This window comes from Tiliqua scincoides, chromosome 1 (genome assembly GCF_035046505.1).
Source record: "Tiliqua scincoides isolate rTilSci1 chromosome 1, rTilSci1.hap2, whole genome shotgun sequence".
NCBI lineage: Eukaryota > Metazoa > Chordata > Lepidosauria > Squamata > Scincidae > Tiliqua > Tiliqua scincoides.
The window spans coordinates 53234684-53249264 of record NC_089821.1 but is presented as its reverse complement, the minus strand read 5'-3'; the positions used below and the strand labels follow the sequence as shown (position 1 = coordinate 53249264).

Here is a 14581-nt window from a genome sequence, read left to right as displayed (position 1 = left end):
TGCATTTTAAATATATATGTATTAGGTAATGCTATGGGAATAGTCCCACAAGTAGGGTAATATTTTGTAATACGACGAGTTGGCTTTTTCGTTGAGAGTTGCTTAGATGTTACAAAGTCAGCTCTTAACTCTGGTGCATGGTTGTAACAAAGGTGGATGGGAATTAGGGGGATTCATACAGATTTCCCATTCTCCTGACTGGTTCATTGTGCTACATCTGCACGTCGGAGGAGGGGAAAATATGACCGTATATGGCCTATGGGAATCGTCCTTGCACAGTGATGGACTGGTTCAAACTCAAAATACTAATAGCAAGAGTTGTGGCTTCCAATCTCAAAAACACGTGTAAGAATCCACATGAGCAAAAGTTGTCAGATTACATGAAAATATTTGAGAACATGGAAGCATATGCAAAAAAGAAAATGGTGCACATGAATAATGGCTATTACCTTAATTACTTGGGAGGTGTACGCTTATGTATAACTCTGTTTTTGCTTAGCAGTATGCTTTGTGTTCATTGTTGGTTATGATATTTACAAAGTAATCAATAGAATACCTATTCTTTTTACAGAATCAAACTACAGGATCCACTTGTTTTATTGCAACCACATTGTTTGAGGGAAGTTTTGTTGGGCTGGATTCCATTTTTGGAAGAAGCATTTAGATTCAGGACTGCTGCTTCCATTTCAGATGATGGCTCATCTAAGACAGGCATAGAGATGCCTTTGCAACCTGAAGAGCATCAAGATTTTGAAGAAAATTTTGAAATGGATCAGCACAGTAAACTTGTTGATAAGGAAGAAAGGCGTGTTCTGAGACCTATAAATGAAGATCAGGATGTGAATGAGGGAAAAACCTTGGAAGAAAATACTGGGTCAAGTAGCAACAATCAGATTGATAAAATAGTGTGCAAAAAACCTTTGTTGGAGACATCTTTCAACCACTCTTTTCCATGTTCCATGGCTCAAGACTATCAAAAGGATTTGGTAGAACTGACAACTTTGTGTTTTGAACTAAATGTATATGAATATTCATCAGTTAATGATGAACAGTATGTACAGTCAGAATCTTCCTGTGCGTTGGCTTGTAGATTCATAAAGGTCTACTTTTTCCTTTTGGATTTGGAAAGGCTGAAAACATCTATTATAACCTATCATAGCGATTATCCCACAGTTTGGGAAACATATATGGAGGGACTAAAAGGTAACTAATTTAGCTGATCTAGCTTCATATTCCTTTAAATACATTAAACCATTAGAAGCTTCATTCAAAATAAAAAATCCTTGAATAAATCTCTTGAAAGCATTGCAGATACTCGCCTGTAAGTCAATCCCATAGATGTTGAGGGCAGGTTTTGAGCAAAAAAAGTCATGGAATTTGCTGTGACCCTTGGAGAAGTCAGGGGCAAAACTTAGAAGTGTGTGAAATTCTTTTAAAATTACTGACCAGGAATTTTTCTGTGGCAGTGGCAAAAAGGGAAAAAAAGGAGCAGTTTTACCTTCCTTTCCAAGCAGGAAGGGGGATGAAGGTGCTTATGGGAATTACAGGCTTTGTGAGGAATACAGTGCTGCACTTCCATAGCAACCCTCATACAGAACTATAATTTCCATAAGCGCCTTCACTTCCAATTTGGAGAAGTTAGAATGGCTACTTTTTTGTTGAAGCCTCTGAATAATTACTAGTAAGTAAAATTACTCCTTTCCCCTGTGTGTCCTGCTTCTTAGCTCGGTTTCACCCCTACCTCACCAAGCAGTTGCTCTTAGAATCTTTATTTACTGTATTGACCTGCGTGTAGGTTGACCCAGGTTTTCAGGGTTAATTTTTAGGCATTTTTTGACTTATACGTGAATATATACAGTACTTGAAAACTTTCTGTAAATCATCTGTGAAACCTGGAGAGTGATCATTCAAAACAAAATGGTCATGTCCAAAGAGCTGCAAGAGAAAATATTCTGGGTTTCTAGATTCACTGGGCACATCCAGGCAAATTGTTTACATAGTCTTTTCTTCTTTCCAGGGAATGCTGAGAGTAGTAGTTCAAGGGGAGGGGAGACCCTAGGAGTCTTCACGTCTCACTAAACTGTAAAGTTCAGGATTCTTTGAAGGAGATCATGACAGAACAATATAAAATTTATATAACATTGTAGGTAAATAGGAGTATAATTCAGAGTAGCTTAACTGTGCAGTCATTTGGAATAGTATGTGACCATGTCAGAAACACAGACTTTGCATTACAATTGCAGCAAAATAACTTGATAGGTAAAACTGCAGGAACACTTTTAAGAAAATAAAAATGCATATCATAGTGAATTGGATTCTGGATATCTGATAGTGTCCCTTATGTGGTGTTTGACCATCCAGTGCCTATCATAGATAGGCACTTTATGGGCATAGATATTCCCAGAAATCAGATTTGTATCCATAAAAGTGTATTTTTGTTTCTTGCAAAAGAGATGAACTAAATAGTTTGGGGGTACTATTTCACACTTACAAATATGATAGCAATTTACAATGTGCAACATATAAAGAACTGTGTGAGGAATTTCACATATGTGGGCTTTTTTGCAGGCCCTCCCCATGTCCCCTAAAAAGATTTGGGTAGACAGCAATGATGTGATAGTGGGTGTTTTCTGTTTGCACAAGAGTAGGTTTGCATGCAACCTGTTAACATTTTATCACCCTGTACTCCCACACAGTAGCATAGCTAGCAAGGGATGGACTGCCCCAGATGCCACCCTCAGGGGGTGGTGGTGAAAATTGGGGGAACAAAATCATGAAAATTGCAGTTAGGAATAATATCATCATGTTATATACCATTCAATGCATAATTTGCTGCAAAATGCAATGAAACAAACTGGAGTGAAATATATCAATTCTATCAAAAGTTATGGCAAAAAACCAGAAAACAAAAATGCAACTGTTTTATGTAACAAAAAGTAGATTTTCTTAACTCATAACAGACCAACAAGAATGATTGTTTGAAGATCCAATAAGATGATATCATGACATGAAATCAATGAAATCAGTACAGTGTTGATAAGGTGACATCCTGGGGGGGGGTATACCACTAGTGACCAAATTTATGGAAATAGTGCTTTTTATGAATCTGGTAATACGTATATCTGTGTTCTATCAAAACCTATAGCCAAGTAACCAGAAAAAGAAAACACAATGTGTAACAAAGTGGATTTCCTTAACTCAGAATTGACCATTGAGTCTGAGTGTTCTGAAAGCTGATGAGGTGTTCAGCATGGTCCACAGCATGGAACCAATAAGATGTTATGAGTCAACTCCCTTTTCTGTGTATCAAACTCAGTAATAATATTAATTCAAACTCAAACTAATACTCAAATTCCTATTCAGTTGTATGTGTGTGTCATTAAGTTGGCCACTTTTTTGGTTAGTTATTGATTTGTTGGGTGACCTGTACTGTTCTATAGTAAATGAAGTTAATGAGAATGACACCAACCCAAGTGATCCCACTGGTGGGAAGGCTGGATGTTGTGATCACTGGCTTAGATGACTTCTGAAGTGGATTCTAAACATTCATGGTGGACTATATCAGTGGTTATTAACCATGATGGCTACATTGAATCTTCTGATGCAGGGGCAGTGTGTCACTGAGTACTATGTGCAGGGGAGCTGTAGCAGGGGAGGGCACTGATGTTCATCCATTGCTTGTAGGGAAATATCCACTGCATTTATTTTCAGGCCATTATTTCTGTTCATTTCATGTCATGATTATTACTATCTCGGCCTCACCTACCTCACAGAGTTGTGAGGACAAAAGAAGGGGAGGAACCATGCACACCACCCTGAGCTCCTTTGAGGAAGGGTGGTATAAAAATGTAAAAAATAGTAATTTTTTTGTATGAGAGGTGTCACATTTATAGGCCCCAGGTGTCAAATGATCTAGTTATGGCACTGTTCCCAAATACCCTAACATAGAAGTAAATTTAAATAAAATAAATAGAATTTCTAAATAAATAAGCATAAGATCGGAGTATAAATATAGGTACAGTCATGCTTCTTTTGCTATCCTTGGAGATAGAAATAACCATATTTACATATGATACTTTTATGAACAGGAGTGATTCCTTCATTGTAATAAGCACTAAATTACATTATATACCATTGACTGAAGTGCATTTTGAATTTAGACTCCCCTGGTGTAACAAGGGCTATATACGATCGGATACCATGGCCCTTGTCCTACCAAACTGCATTCAGTTGTAATGAGTATGACTGCTTGATCTGTATAAATTTGGATTCTGCTCCTGTTTATAATAGTAACCTTAAAGAAATTTAAACACTTTATCCAATACACAAAGATGGGTGACAAAGATAAACCTGTTAAAATGCCAGTTGCATTAATCTTACTGACTGCATTTCTTGTTAAACAAGCACACACTGCTTAGTGTTTAAGTGAATTTTTCATTTTGACTTTTGTTAATGGGCTGAAGCACATGTAAAAATTGCAGATTTTTCTTGCTTGATGAGAGTTTGAAATCTAATGTGTGCAATTACTGCTTTCAGAATTGACTCTGACTAGCCCAGTCACAATGGCACTGGAAAATGGTGATATGTTTAAAACACTGAAATTGTTAGTAGATCTGGGCCCCTGGGATGCTCCTGTATTGCTGGCACATGCCCAAAGGTATATACCCTTTGATTTATTTGAATGAATCTCATTTCTAGACTGTTGAGTTTGAAGTGATGCGGTCTTTTCCAGACCATACCCTTGCACTTGCAAAGCTCTGTATAAAGGGATTCCAGACTTCCACTCCCACTACTCTGTGAGTGTGTCTGTGTGCGTGCATGCACACTCGGAATTGCAATTGTAAGTAGGGAACAGAGTGTTCTTTTAATGTATAGCTTAGATTCAGGCAAGTTTCACTATGTTGTAGGAACTTTGCTGTCATACTGTATTTGAAGTAACCAGCTAGTGGGCAACTTTATACTAATAAATTGTAGTTTTTGACAGAGTTGTATATTAAAGAATGTTTTTTAACTGCTGTCATTTATTTATTTTTAATTTAGGTTTTATGAAAAATTTGGGGAAACTTCTCTAAGGCCACTGATCAAGTTTTATCCTTCCATTTTGCCTTCAGACATCAAGCAAATTTGTAAAAGCAACCCTGAGCATTTTCTAGCATATTTAGACAGTCTAATCAAATCAAAGGCTGAAGATGAACGGTAAATACCGCTTTCTCTTACTCTGGGGAAGAGTGATGAGGAATGAAATAAAGGGAGATAATTAACATATTTTTTCCTCAATTCCATTTAGCCCTAATACAAAAACCCTTAACTAAAATATAGCTGTTGGTAGAAAAGCTGTTATGGATCAAGTTGTATGTGACCTACTTAGGAACTCTTAAATAAAGATAAGTGTGTGTACAATAAAGCATTAAACATTTGATTTTGCATGTTCTCAGTGTTTGAATTTTAACATTTTTTACAGCAGTCATTAAAATGTCATATTAAAATGTCATATTTGAGTATGCTACTGTGTTTTAAAATATTAACTAGTGTTAAGTAGTGTGTTAAGATATAAACTAAAAGTAATATTACTCCCAGTTTGTTGTATGGTGTAAATCCTTCCTTTCTCACTAATGGACATAGTTTCAAATGTGTAATAGAACTGGAATAAGTGATGATAAACAATATCTTTCTAGGTTGTCTTTCCTTGGGTCTCTTCTCCATCCTGAATCATTACGATTGGATTGGTTATGTTTGGCAGTTTCTCATGATGCACCACATACCACAAGTACAGTGGATGGTCAAGGAAATCCAAGGTATGGTTTGCAGTTATCCAAGCTAGCTCTCTTTCCATGGCTGACCTAGGGTAAAACAGTACTCCAATTTTCTACCCCTGTTTTTACACCTGTGCTTCCCAATCCACCACCACATTTTCTTGCTCAGCTACTTCTTTTAAAACAGACTGGGTGGTGTTCTACCAGACATGTTCCACTTGAGCCCGTTAAGAGGAGGAGGATATGAGTGGGGAGATATACAGCCTGGAAGGGGCAGTTGTCCTGAAATGGCATGGCAGAACTGTGGGTGGAAATATGAGCCTTCTAGTGTTTACATATTTTTTTAATGTTATATGAGTGGTCCTGTGCTTGGGTGATGCCTCATGGGAGCACTTACACTCTCTTGGAAATTCTTCAACTACAAAGCAGAATGATCTTTCGAATAGTTTCAATGACACTAACATGAAAGTATTGGAAAACAAGATTGTAGTTCAAGATTGTAGAACAAGATTGTCTTTTGAAATTTTACTCACTGTTTCACTTGATGGATGAATTGAGATTTAAAATTGTATTTCTTCAATATACTCAAGGGAAAATATGTGTGTGCATTGGAAATGATACCTTGAGAAAAGATGATGGTATCTGCCACACTGAAGTCGGATATGCATGTTTGCTGTGCTGTGCTGTGGTATGCCACATCTCTTTGTTTCTCGGCATCTTTAATAGGGAGTTCTGTTAGTTCTGTGACTTCTACCATTTTTCTTTTTATAGAAACATCATTGTATTTACTTGTAAATTTCATAAAAATTGGGCATTTTAAAATGTCCAAACTAGTTTAATTTTTCCTTCTTCTAATCACACTGCCTCTAATCCCAGCTCCTCCTCCAAGATATTTTGATCAGTTATTTTAAGGGATTATTGTATGAAACTCTCCTTAATATTGTCTTTATTGTTTTGGATTAAAAGTGAAATAAACTTGCATTCTCTATTGAGACTTTAAAGAACACTTTCTAAAAGTTTAACTTTTCATTGATATTTTCAGGCCACGTTCACATTTATTTACTTGGGGATATAACCAGCTGATTTTACTATTGCTGAAACTCCCAGCTGACACTGCAACTAAACAGAAGATGTCTGACATCTGCAAAAACTATGGGTAATGCAGCAGTTTGTTAGTAAGATAAATATTATGGGAATGCCTTGCACTTTTATCTGGTTAGGGACCAGAGCATGGATGGATGTCAAAGCATAACCTTATTTAGCATGCCAATTTATTTTGGTTGGCGATAAGCGTAAATATAAGTCTGGCCGCGTTATTCAGAACCCATGGATTTCCTTATTTATGGGTGTCTCTGAACTTATGGATGGGCAGACCTGAACCCTCTGGGGGCGAGGGTAACTGTGTACCCCTCATCTCCAGAAGGTGTTCTGAGCCCTGGGGAGGCAGCACATGACTTCCTGTGACTTCTGTGGGTCTTAGAATGGCCATTTAGGATGAAGAAAACTTTGTTTTATCATAAAACTGGAAGTGCAGTTTTCTGCCTTATAAGGCATTCTGAGGCCTGAGGTAGTCCTGGGGGGCTTTCCTGGGCCTCAGAATGTGTTATAAGTAGAGGCGGTCTTAAAAGATTTTATTTTTTTTAGGGATGTTGATGCAATCCAAAAATTGGTGAAAGCGATATTATGTGTTTTTTTATTCCAAATTAACATTTTAATCAATTTCAAAGCATTTTTATCAGTTGCAGTCACTGTCATATTGGTGGTATATATGCGTTTTATTTAGTTTTTACCTGAAGTAGTGTTTTTTCAGCCTAAACAGCCATTCTGAGGCCCGCAGAGGATGCAGGCTGATGCATGCAGCCTCTGCGGGGCTCAAAAGAGTCTTGAGGCGAGGGAAGCATAACTCCCCTCATCTTTAGAGGCTTCAAGGGCCTCCTAAAATCCATGGATTTGAACATCCTTATCGCAGGGGTTCTGAGAACGGAACCTCTGCCAATAGCACGGGCCATTGGTAACTATATAATCTGTGCTTGCTAAACCAAAGTAAACAAATAGAAGAAAATTAAACATAAGAATAAATAAAATACTAATCAAAAATATTTTTAGTTAAAAAAAAAGGTAATGGGCTTTTTGGTGAAGCTGTGACACTTAAGAGTGATCTAGCTTTGCAGTGTAGCTGTGTCCTTAAAGTCTTTCAAAGTGATCAGTTTATCCAGCAATCGGTTCTTTGCAATATTTTTCCCCCCCCAACACTCAATACACTCCTGCTGAGAAAAAGGGCAGGGAAAGGCTGTCCTCATTTGCATACAGCCGGGAATGTCTGAAAATGTTCCAAGCTGTATGAAGCCTCTACAGAGGCCAGCAAGAGGATGAAAGAGCAAAGCTCATGGATGAAATTTGAAATGTGGCTATTCTAAATAAATAGGTATATGGCTTATGTGCTGATCAACCTAATAAACTTGAGGTGACTTTGCTTGAAATGTGGCTATAATTGGAAATGGTGAAAGAGCAAAGTCACAAAAGTCAAGAGGATGAAAGTCAGGGTATGCTTGTACTTAATGGTATTTTAATAATGCATGGGTTGTTCTTTCTTTTGTTCCACTTCACAACAGCCTATTCAGTTATGTAGTGTTTTAGGCATATGCTCAGTGGTATCCTCTATGTCAGGGGTGTCCAAAGTTTTTGGCAGGTGGGCCACATCTCTGTGACACTGTGTCAGGGGCCGGGGGGGGGGAAAGAATTTACATTTAAAATTTGAATAAATTTACATAAGTTTACATAAATGAATATATTAAAGATATGAATGAATGAAGGTCTTGCAATATCTCAAGGCCTATAAAAGGCCTTGCACAAAGCAAGGCTGACCTTTCTTCTGCTGCCACTACTGCATCACAGACGTGCAACAACAAGCAGTGGAGGGAGCCCTTATCCCACAGCTCACATGAGAGGTCAAACAGTCGCCCTCACACTGAAAGCAGTTGTGTCGGGCCAGTGCAGGCTCCAACAAGTCTCCCGAAGGCCATAGGCTCATTGGAGACTGGGGGCTCCCTGAGGGCCGCATTGGGAGTCCTCAAGGGCCACAAGTGGCCCCAGGGCTGGGGTTTGGGCACCCCTGCTCTATGTGTAGAAGTCAGTGACTTGTTGGTTGGAATTCAATATATAAATGGTCCTCTGCACATGGTAATATATACTATGCTCTGTGAACAAAATTCAGAATCTGTTATGTAAAACTGTTCCACAAGAGTTTGTTCTAGAGAAGTAGTTTGTTTTCTCATTGAAAAATTAGAATGTTAAATTATAAAATAACCATAATTAAGTATTCACTATGATTCTGGAACTTTTATTATATTGTAGTTTCTGGCCTGGCTATCTTTCTCTATGTTTGAAGCTGGATCGAAGAGCTGAAGCCCTTACTAATATTGTTCATTTGGATGATATGAACTTGTTGGATAGAGAACATGGTTGGTAAAACTTAATTTGATTCTGAATGAATCTCCATATTGTCTGTGAGAATGAACCTTTATCCTTTTGAAAGTGTACGTTATAATTCACCAAAATACATTGGAACATAAATGTTGCCCATAATAAAATGTGCTTCAACTAGGATTTTACTGATCATTTAGTTTTTTTAAAAAACCAAGTATTGCTGATTTAGCTCATTATGTTGAATTGGGCTACTTTATTTTTGTTTTTTTTTAATCTATTTGTATTTCAAGGTCTAGTGTAGCTTAGAAATTGTGCATCTGTTTATTCTGTGAATTGATGTGGTACAAATTGATAGGCCTTTCTTCAGTATATAAATATTTATTAAATGTATTGAGTCTTTCCAGAAGGCTAGCAAGGATGGTTCAGTTCTTAAGAAAGATGAGCACCACAACTGTGTTGCCATAACAGAGAGATTCCTTGTATGTGTTGCCACCAACCAAACCTCAGATAATGGTGGCATCTTACATGGGAGGAGGCAGATACTCTGGCTCCAAGTTGTGAAGGGCAGCCTTCTAAATAGAAAGAAAATGAACACAACACAATCATAAAAGTGTATAAAACTGCATATAAACTGTCATGGCAAGAGTTATTCCTATAAAAGGTTTGGATAAGTAAAAAGGTCTTTGTCAGCTGCAAGAAAAATATCATTTCTCTTGATCTACAAACTGAACTAGTCCTACTGAGCTATGACATTCTTGAATAAGGAAGACTTCCTAGTGTAGGGTGATACAAGTAAGGTTTTCATTGCTCAAGCTTGTCTCGTGAAAATCTACAGTATCTTAAAGCCATGTGTACAATTTAATTAGCATTCTAACACTAATCCACATCTTCACAGCTTGTGATTCACCAAGCAAAATTTTATTAATTTGAATTACAGTTATTTATATCCTGCCTTTCTCATCAGATTTTCCTCAGACTTATGGTAGTTCATACTGGCATGTTGTCATTCAGTGCATTGAACTTCCACAAAATAGTTCTGGTTGGTCCACAGATCAGAATTTTTATACTATTGAGTAGTTACAGAAGTTAAATGAATCAACTAATGTACAAACATGGTTACAAATTACTTCATAATTACAAAGTTATGTGTTCAACTTTGAGTTTTGATTGAAACTGCGTTAACTTATAAATGTTTTCTTCATGATCATTTACTTTTGCCTATAGGAGCAATTCCAGAGACTATAGAAGAATGGAAATTTTTTCTTTGTCTTGTAAAGAATCATTGCAGTAGTGTCCTTCATCCTCCTATGCAGAATGGCAGTGCTGTCAGTAATGGTACCCCAAATTGGTCAAATTGTGTTACGGTTGAAAATGTGGCTCTCCTGTTAGCCAAAGTAATTGGCCCAGATCGTGCTTTGCTACTGTTGCAAGAATATGACCTGATGGTTGAGTTGTCTGAAAGGTTTGCCAAGGTCTGTGAGATACTAAGAATTGCTGAAAAAAGGCAAAGGTATGTCTTGTGAGAATGGTCTCTTACTGTCACTTTTGAATGTAATAAATATAAAGCAGATTAATTACTTCACATTTTACTGCTAGTTGAGCTTCTAAAGGCAAAAATTCATAAACAGATAGCTATGTTAGCCTAGTGCAGCAAAAACTATAAAGAGCATCTAATGCCAATAAAGGTCTCTCTACTCTAAAGAGCATTGTAGCATCTTAAATCTCAGCAAATTTACCTCAGCATGACATTTTGTGGACCACTGTATCATTGTAGAGTGTATGACTTTTCATACAGAAGAAATGCCTAGTTATTGCAAGAATTTAAAAAGGACTATTTGATAAGCAAATCCTGTATACGTAAATCTGGAAGGCAACATAGGAAGACTGTTTTCTTAACTTCAAATTTTGTTTTTAAAGTGTTTACACTATATACAAAAAATCAAAACAATAAAAGAAACCAATTTCCATCAGTAATAAATCTCAAATAATCCTGCACAAGAGAGAAGAATCTTTTTGTATTTAATTTAAAGTATTGTATTCACATTGAAGATCTGGGTAAATCATACTTCAGTAATTTCAGCGGTTCTGTGAATCAGCACCAACTCCTGTGAACCAACATGGGCAGCCCAGTCCTAAACTGCACTTTTGCACCAGGGCACCATGGCCTCCACTGTATCCAGTGTAGCTTAGGAGCAGGCTGGATGCCTCGTTGGGGGTAAGGGGATATTTTACTGGGCTGAATAATGCTCCAGTCTGCCCTATGTGGCTACTCAGATCTCTGCCTGCTAAATAGCAGCCCCATGTTAACCTTGGCAGTCTGAACAGCCCTGTGCAACATTGGCAGGCTTGGGAGGCAGGTTAGGATACAGCCTGCTCAGCTGATTGTGCCCCCTCCCAGAACTGATCTGTACCTGTTCCACCCTCCCCCCTCTCAGAAACACCCCTTTTCCTCCCCAATCCACCTTCCTGCAGCCCTTCCAGTGCAGCTCTTGCCTCCACTAGCAGCCTTTCATCTGGATGCAGCATTGGCAAGGCTTTACCAGCTTCCCCACTGGCGCTGCTTACTCTCTGGGTGCACAAACGTGCCTTATGGCACATTTGCAACACTGTCCACCAGCACAGGGATGGCTGCACCAGCAGGTCTCCAGGTTTGGATTGCACTGAGATGTGTAAACCTGTACAAAGTTAAACTTACAAGCCTAGCAGCTTGATGAAACAACTTGCTGTTAAAGGTGCATTTAACCTTTTAAAAATTCCTCTTTTCTTCCCCATGTCTCCTCTTTTGTTGCAGAGCCCTGATTCAGTCCATGCTGGAAAGATGTGACCGGTTTTTGTGGTCTCAGCAAGCATAGCAAGCAATTTGGGGAAACTATGGCAATAATTGTTTTCTTCCTGTGCTCTACTACCTTCTGGAAAAGTCTTATCTAGAAACTGGTGCAGTTGCACATAAGTGCCGATAAATGAAGCTTCATTTTCTGTTACAGAATTTTATCTTAGTCTATTATTTCTAGAATTCAGTATTCAAGTGCATCTTGTTACAAGTACCGAGTTATAGTTCTGGTGGCTCAGCAGGGTTATTTGGATATTGTAAGGCTTTGTGCTATCAACCTTTATAGGGATTCTTTGAACATATACTTTCTATATAATTAGTATACCAGTTTAAATGTATTCTGGTGTTATTGGAAGCACCTTCTACCAGGTTACTTGCAGATTGCCATTGCAAGAAGCTGCATGTAATGTATGTATGTAAATATATGAACATTGCCTTAATAATTGAAGCATTGCTGTATACTTTGAACTAGGTCTCTGGTAATGTAGCAACAGTTCTGGTGCATCTTTCTCTATCAATAATAAAAAAATTAACTTGATTAACCTACACAACCATCAAACTATAAAAAACACAGCATTGCTAAAATCTATGAGTTTTCTATTAATTTGATCAAGAAAAATCAGATCAACAGAATTGTGATAGTAGTTCAATATAACTGACAATTGATAATTGTGAAACTAAAAGTTTGTGTGAGAGACGTGTGTGTATGTGCATGTATTTTAATTTAGTATGTTGACATTTGAAATGGTTGGTGTAAAATGATCTTGTATGTTAGGCAAACTTTTCACACACATGTGTATCCTACCAAGCCTATCCTACCAATACCTACCATATTTTTAAAATGATCTTTTAAAAATAATCCTGAACGCTATGAAAAATATTTTGCAGTTATTTTGTTTACATCCTTGTAACAAATGACAGCTTGATCTCATGCATATTTACTTTCAAATAAATATGCAAAGGATTTAATCCTCAAACTGGAATAGTGAAATACATTTGCTTTTAAATTAGTATTGGATTATTCTTTACTAATGCTGTACTGTATTCTTAGGCTTTGAAGTTTTAGTTTAAAATCCACAACCGAACTTCTAATGTTACGCTAATCATAATAGTTAATAGTAGGATTTGGTCTAAGGTTATGAATCTTCAAAATTTTTACAGCCCAATCCTATCCAAAACTAGTGCAGCAGGGTTGGATTCGAACAAGCAGGAGGTCTCTGTAAGGGAATATTTGTTCCCTGCTCAATGGGGCTACTCAGATCTACACCAGCTATTTACCATGTAACACCTACAGGCCCAACATGGGGGTTAGGATGCAACAGAGGCCTGCTTCTCTGTCACCCCCTCCTGGGCCTGATCCACCCCCCTCCCGATACACCGCCTGCCTGCCTACCAGAATGCCCTCCGCTGCTCGGCACAAACTTTACCTGCCGTGGTGGTCTTTGGGCAGGTAGCAGCGCCTGCGGAACGGCACAGGCCTTCCCACTGCAGGTACTACTTGCTGGGTGTTGAAAAGCGCTTTACAGCGCTTTTATAATGTCCAGCATTAGTGCTGTGCTTATAGCACCAGTGCTCACAGCCCATAGGATTGGGCTCTTAATTTCTTAAATCTTATTTTTGATAATGACTTGAATCCAAAGTTCTTGCTTGCACAAAGGTGCTTTTCTGTTTTTCTTGGTAGTAAGCTCCTACATCCCCTGAATGCATCATGACCCTCCAGCATATCTTTCTAGGGCATGTGACAGGCTGCAGCCCTGGAGGATCGGAAATTGGTGTACACACACGCACATGCACATCTGCCAGTGCTTTCTGCTCATTCATGACGGTGATTTGACTATAAGCCAGTGTAAACCATACTCACTGAAGGTCAGGCATGTATTCTAAAAATTATGTGGTTTTCACATGTTAGTGATTATTGAAGCTTGATAGTTCTCTTGAAGATACAAGTTGAAGAATTACAGAATTAAATTGTTTTGTAGTATAGTCTTCCATGTGAAATCCCAAGCATTCTAATTGAACTGGTCAGCTAAAGTCCAGAAAAGCACAATTCTACATCTGCACGTTTTCTATGCAGTCTTGTAGTGGCATATATTTCATACTAGTACTTGTGAGAAAGGTGTTAAGACAAGAACTTAAATTACTTTTAGTGCCTTGACTTCCTAATCACAATGAAAAGAGTTTGTTTAGGGCATGTGGTCTTCTCTCTTTTTTCTCTACAACAGCTTTTTAGACTGATAAAATTCTCTGGAGTTTGAGGCCTGGCTTCCTTTCACTGTGGAGGCTGATTCCAGAAAAGTTCTGTTGCATGTAGAGGCTTGCCATGTGGCCCTTTGGACAGGGGCCTTTATTATATCAATTTTCACTACCTCAGATTTGGTTTGGGGATAAATACAGTTTAATTGGTACAAATGGAGTTCAAGAACTGGTATTTTAACAAAACTTGTCACTGTATCTTATTTGAAAAGTTATACTGCACAACCAGGTGTTTATGAGAAATTGGCCCAAACGTTAACCAACTTTCCAGCACTGGCATAGCTGTGCTGATGGTATATGTGCTGCATCCCACAGTTGG

The 14581-nt window shown here is 38.0% G+C and overlaps 1 protein-coding gene across 3 annotated transcripts in view; it reads left to right on the top strand.

Annotated features, from left to right (window-relative positions):
- HPS5 (HPS5 biogenesis of lysosomal organelles complex 2 subunit 2) overlaps positions 1-13788 on the top strand; it is a 41217-nt gene extending 27429 nt beyond the window's left edge. For all 3 annotated transcript variants that reach the window (XM_066609512.1, XM_066609513.1, XM_066609511.1), the window contains exons 16-23: positions 572-1203; positions 4537-4657; positions 5041-5196; positions 5676-5795; positions 6796-6909; positions 9108-9214; positions 10404-10689; positions 11971-13788. In XM_066609512.1, the coding sequence (XP_066465609.1) occupies positions 572-1203; positions 4537-4657; positions 5041-5196; positions 5676-5795; positions 6796-6909; positions 9108-9214; positions 10404-10689; positions 11971-12031 (1597 nt within the window). In that variant the 3' untranslated portion in view covers positions 12032-13788. The remainder of the gene's footprint in view (positions 1-571; positions 1204-4536; positions 4658-5040; positions 5197-5675; positions 5796-6795; positions 6910-9107; positions 9215-10403; positions 10690-11970) is intronic.
- Positions 13789-14581: the final 793 nt, after the last annotated feature.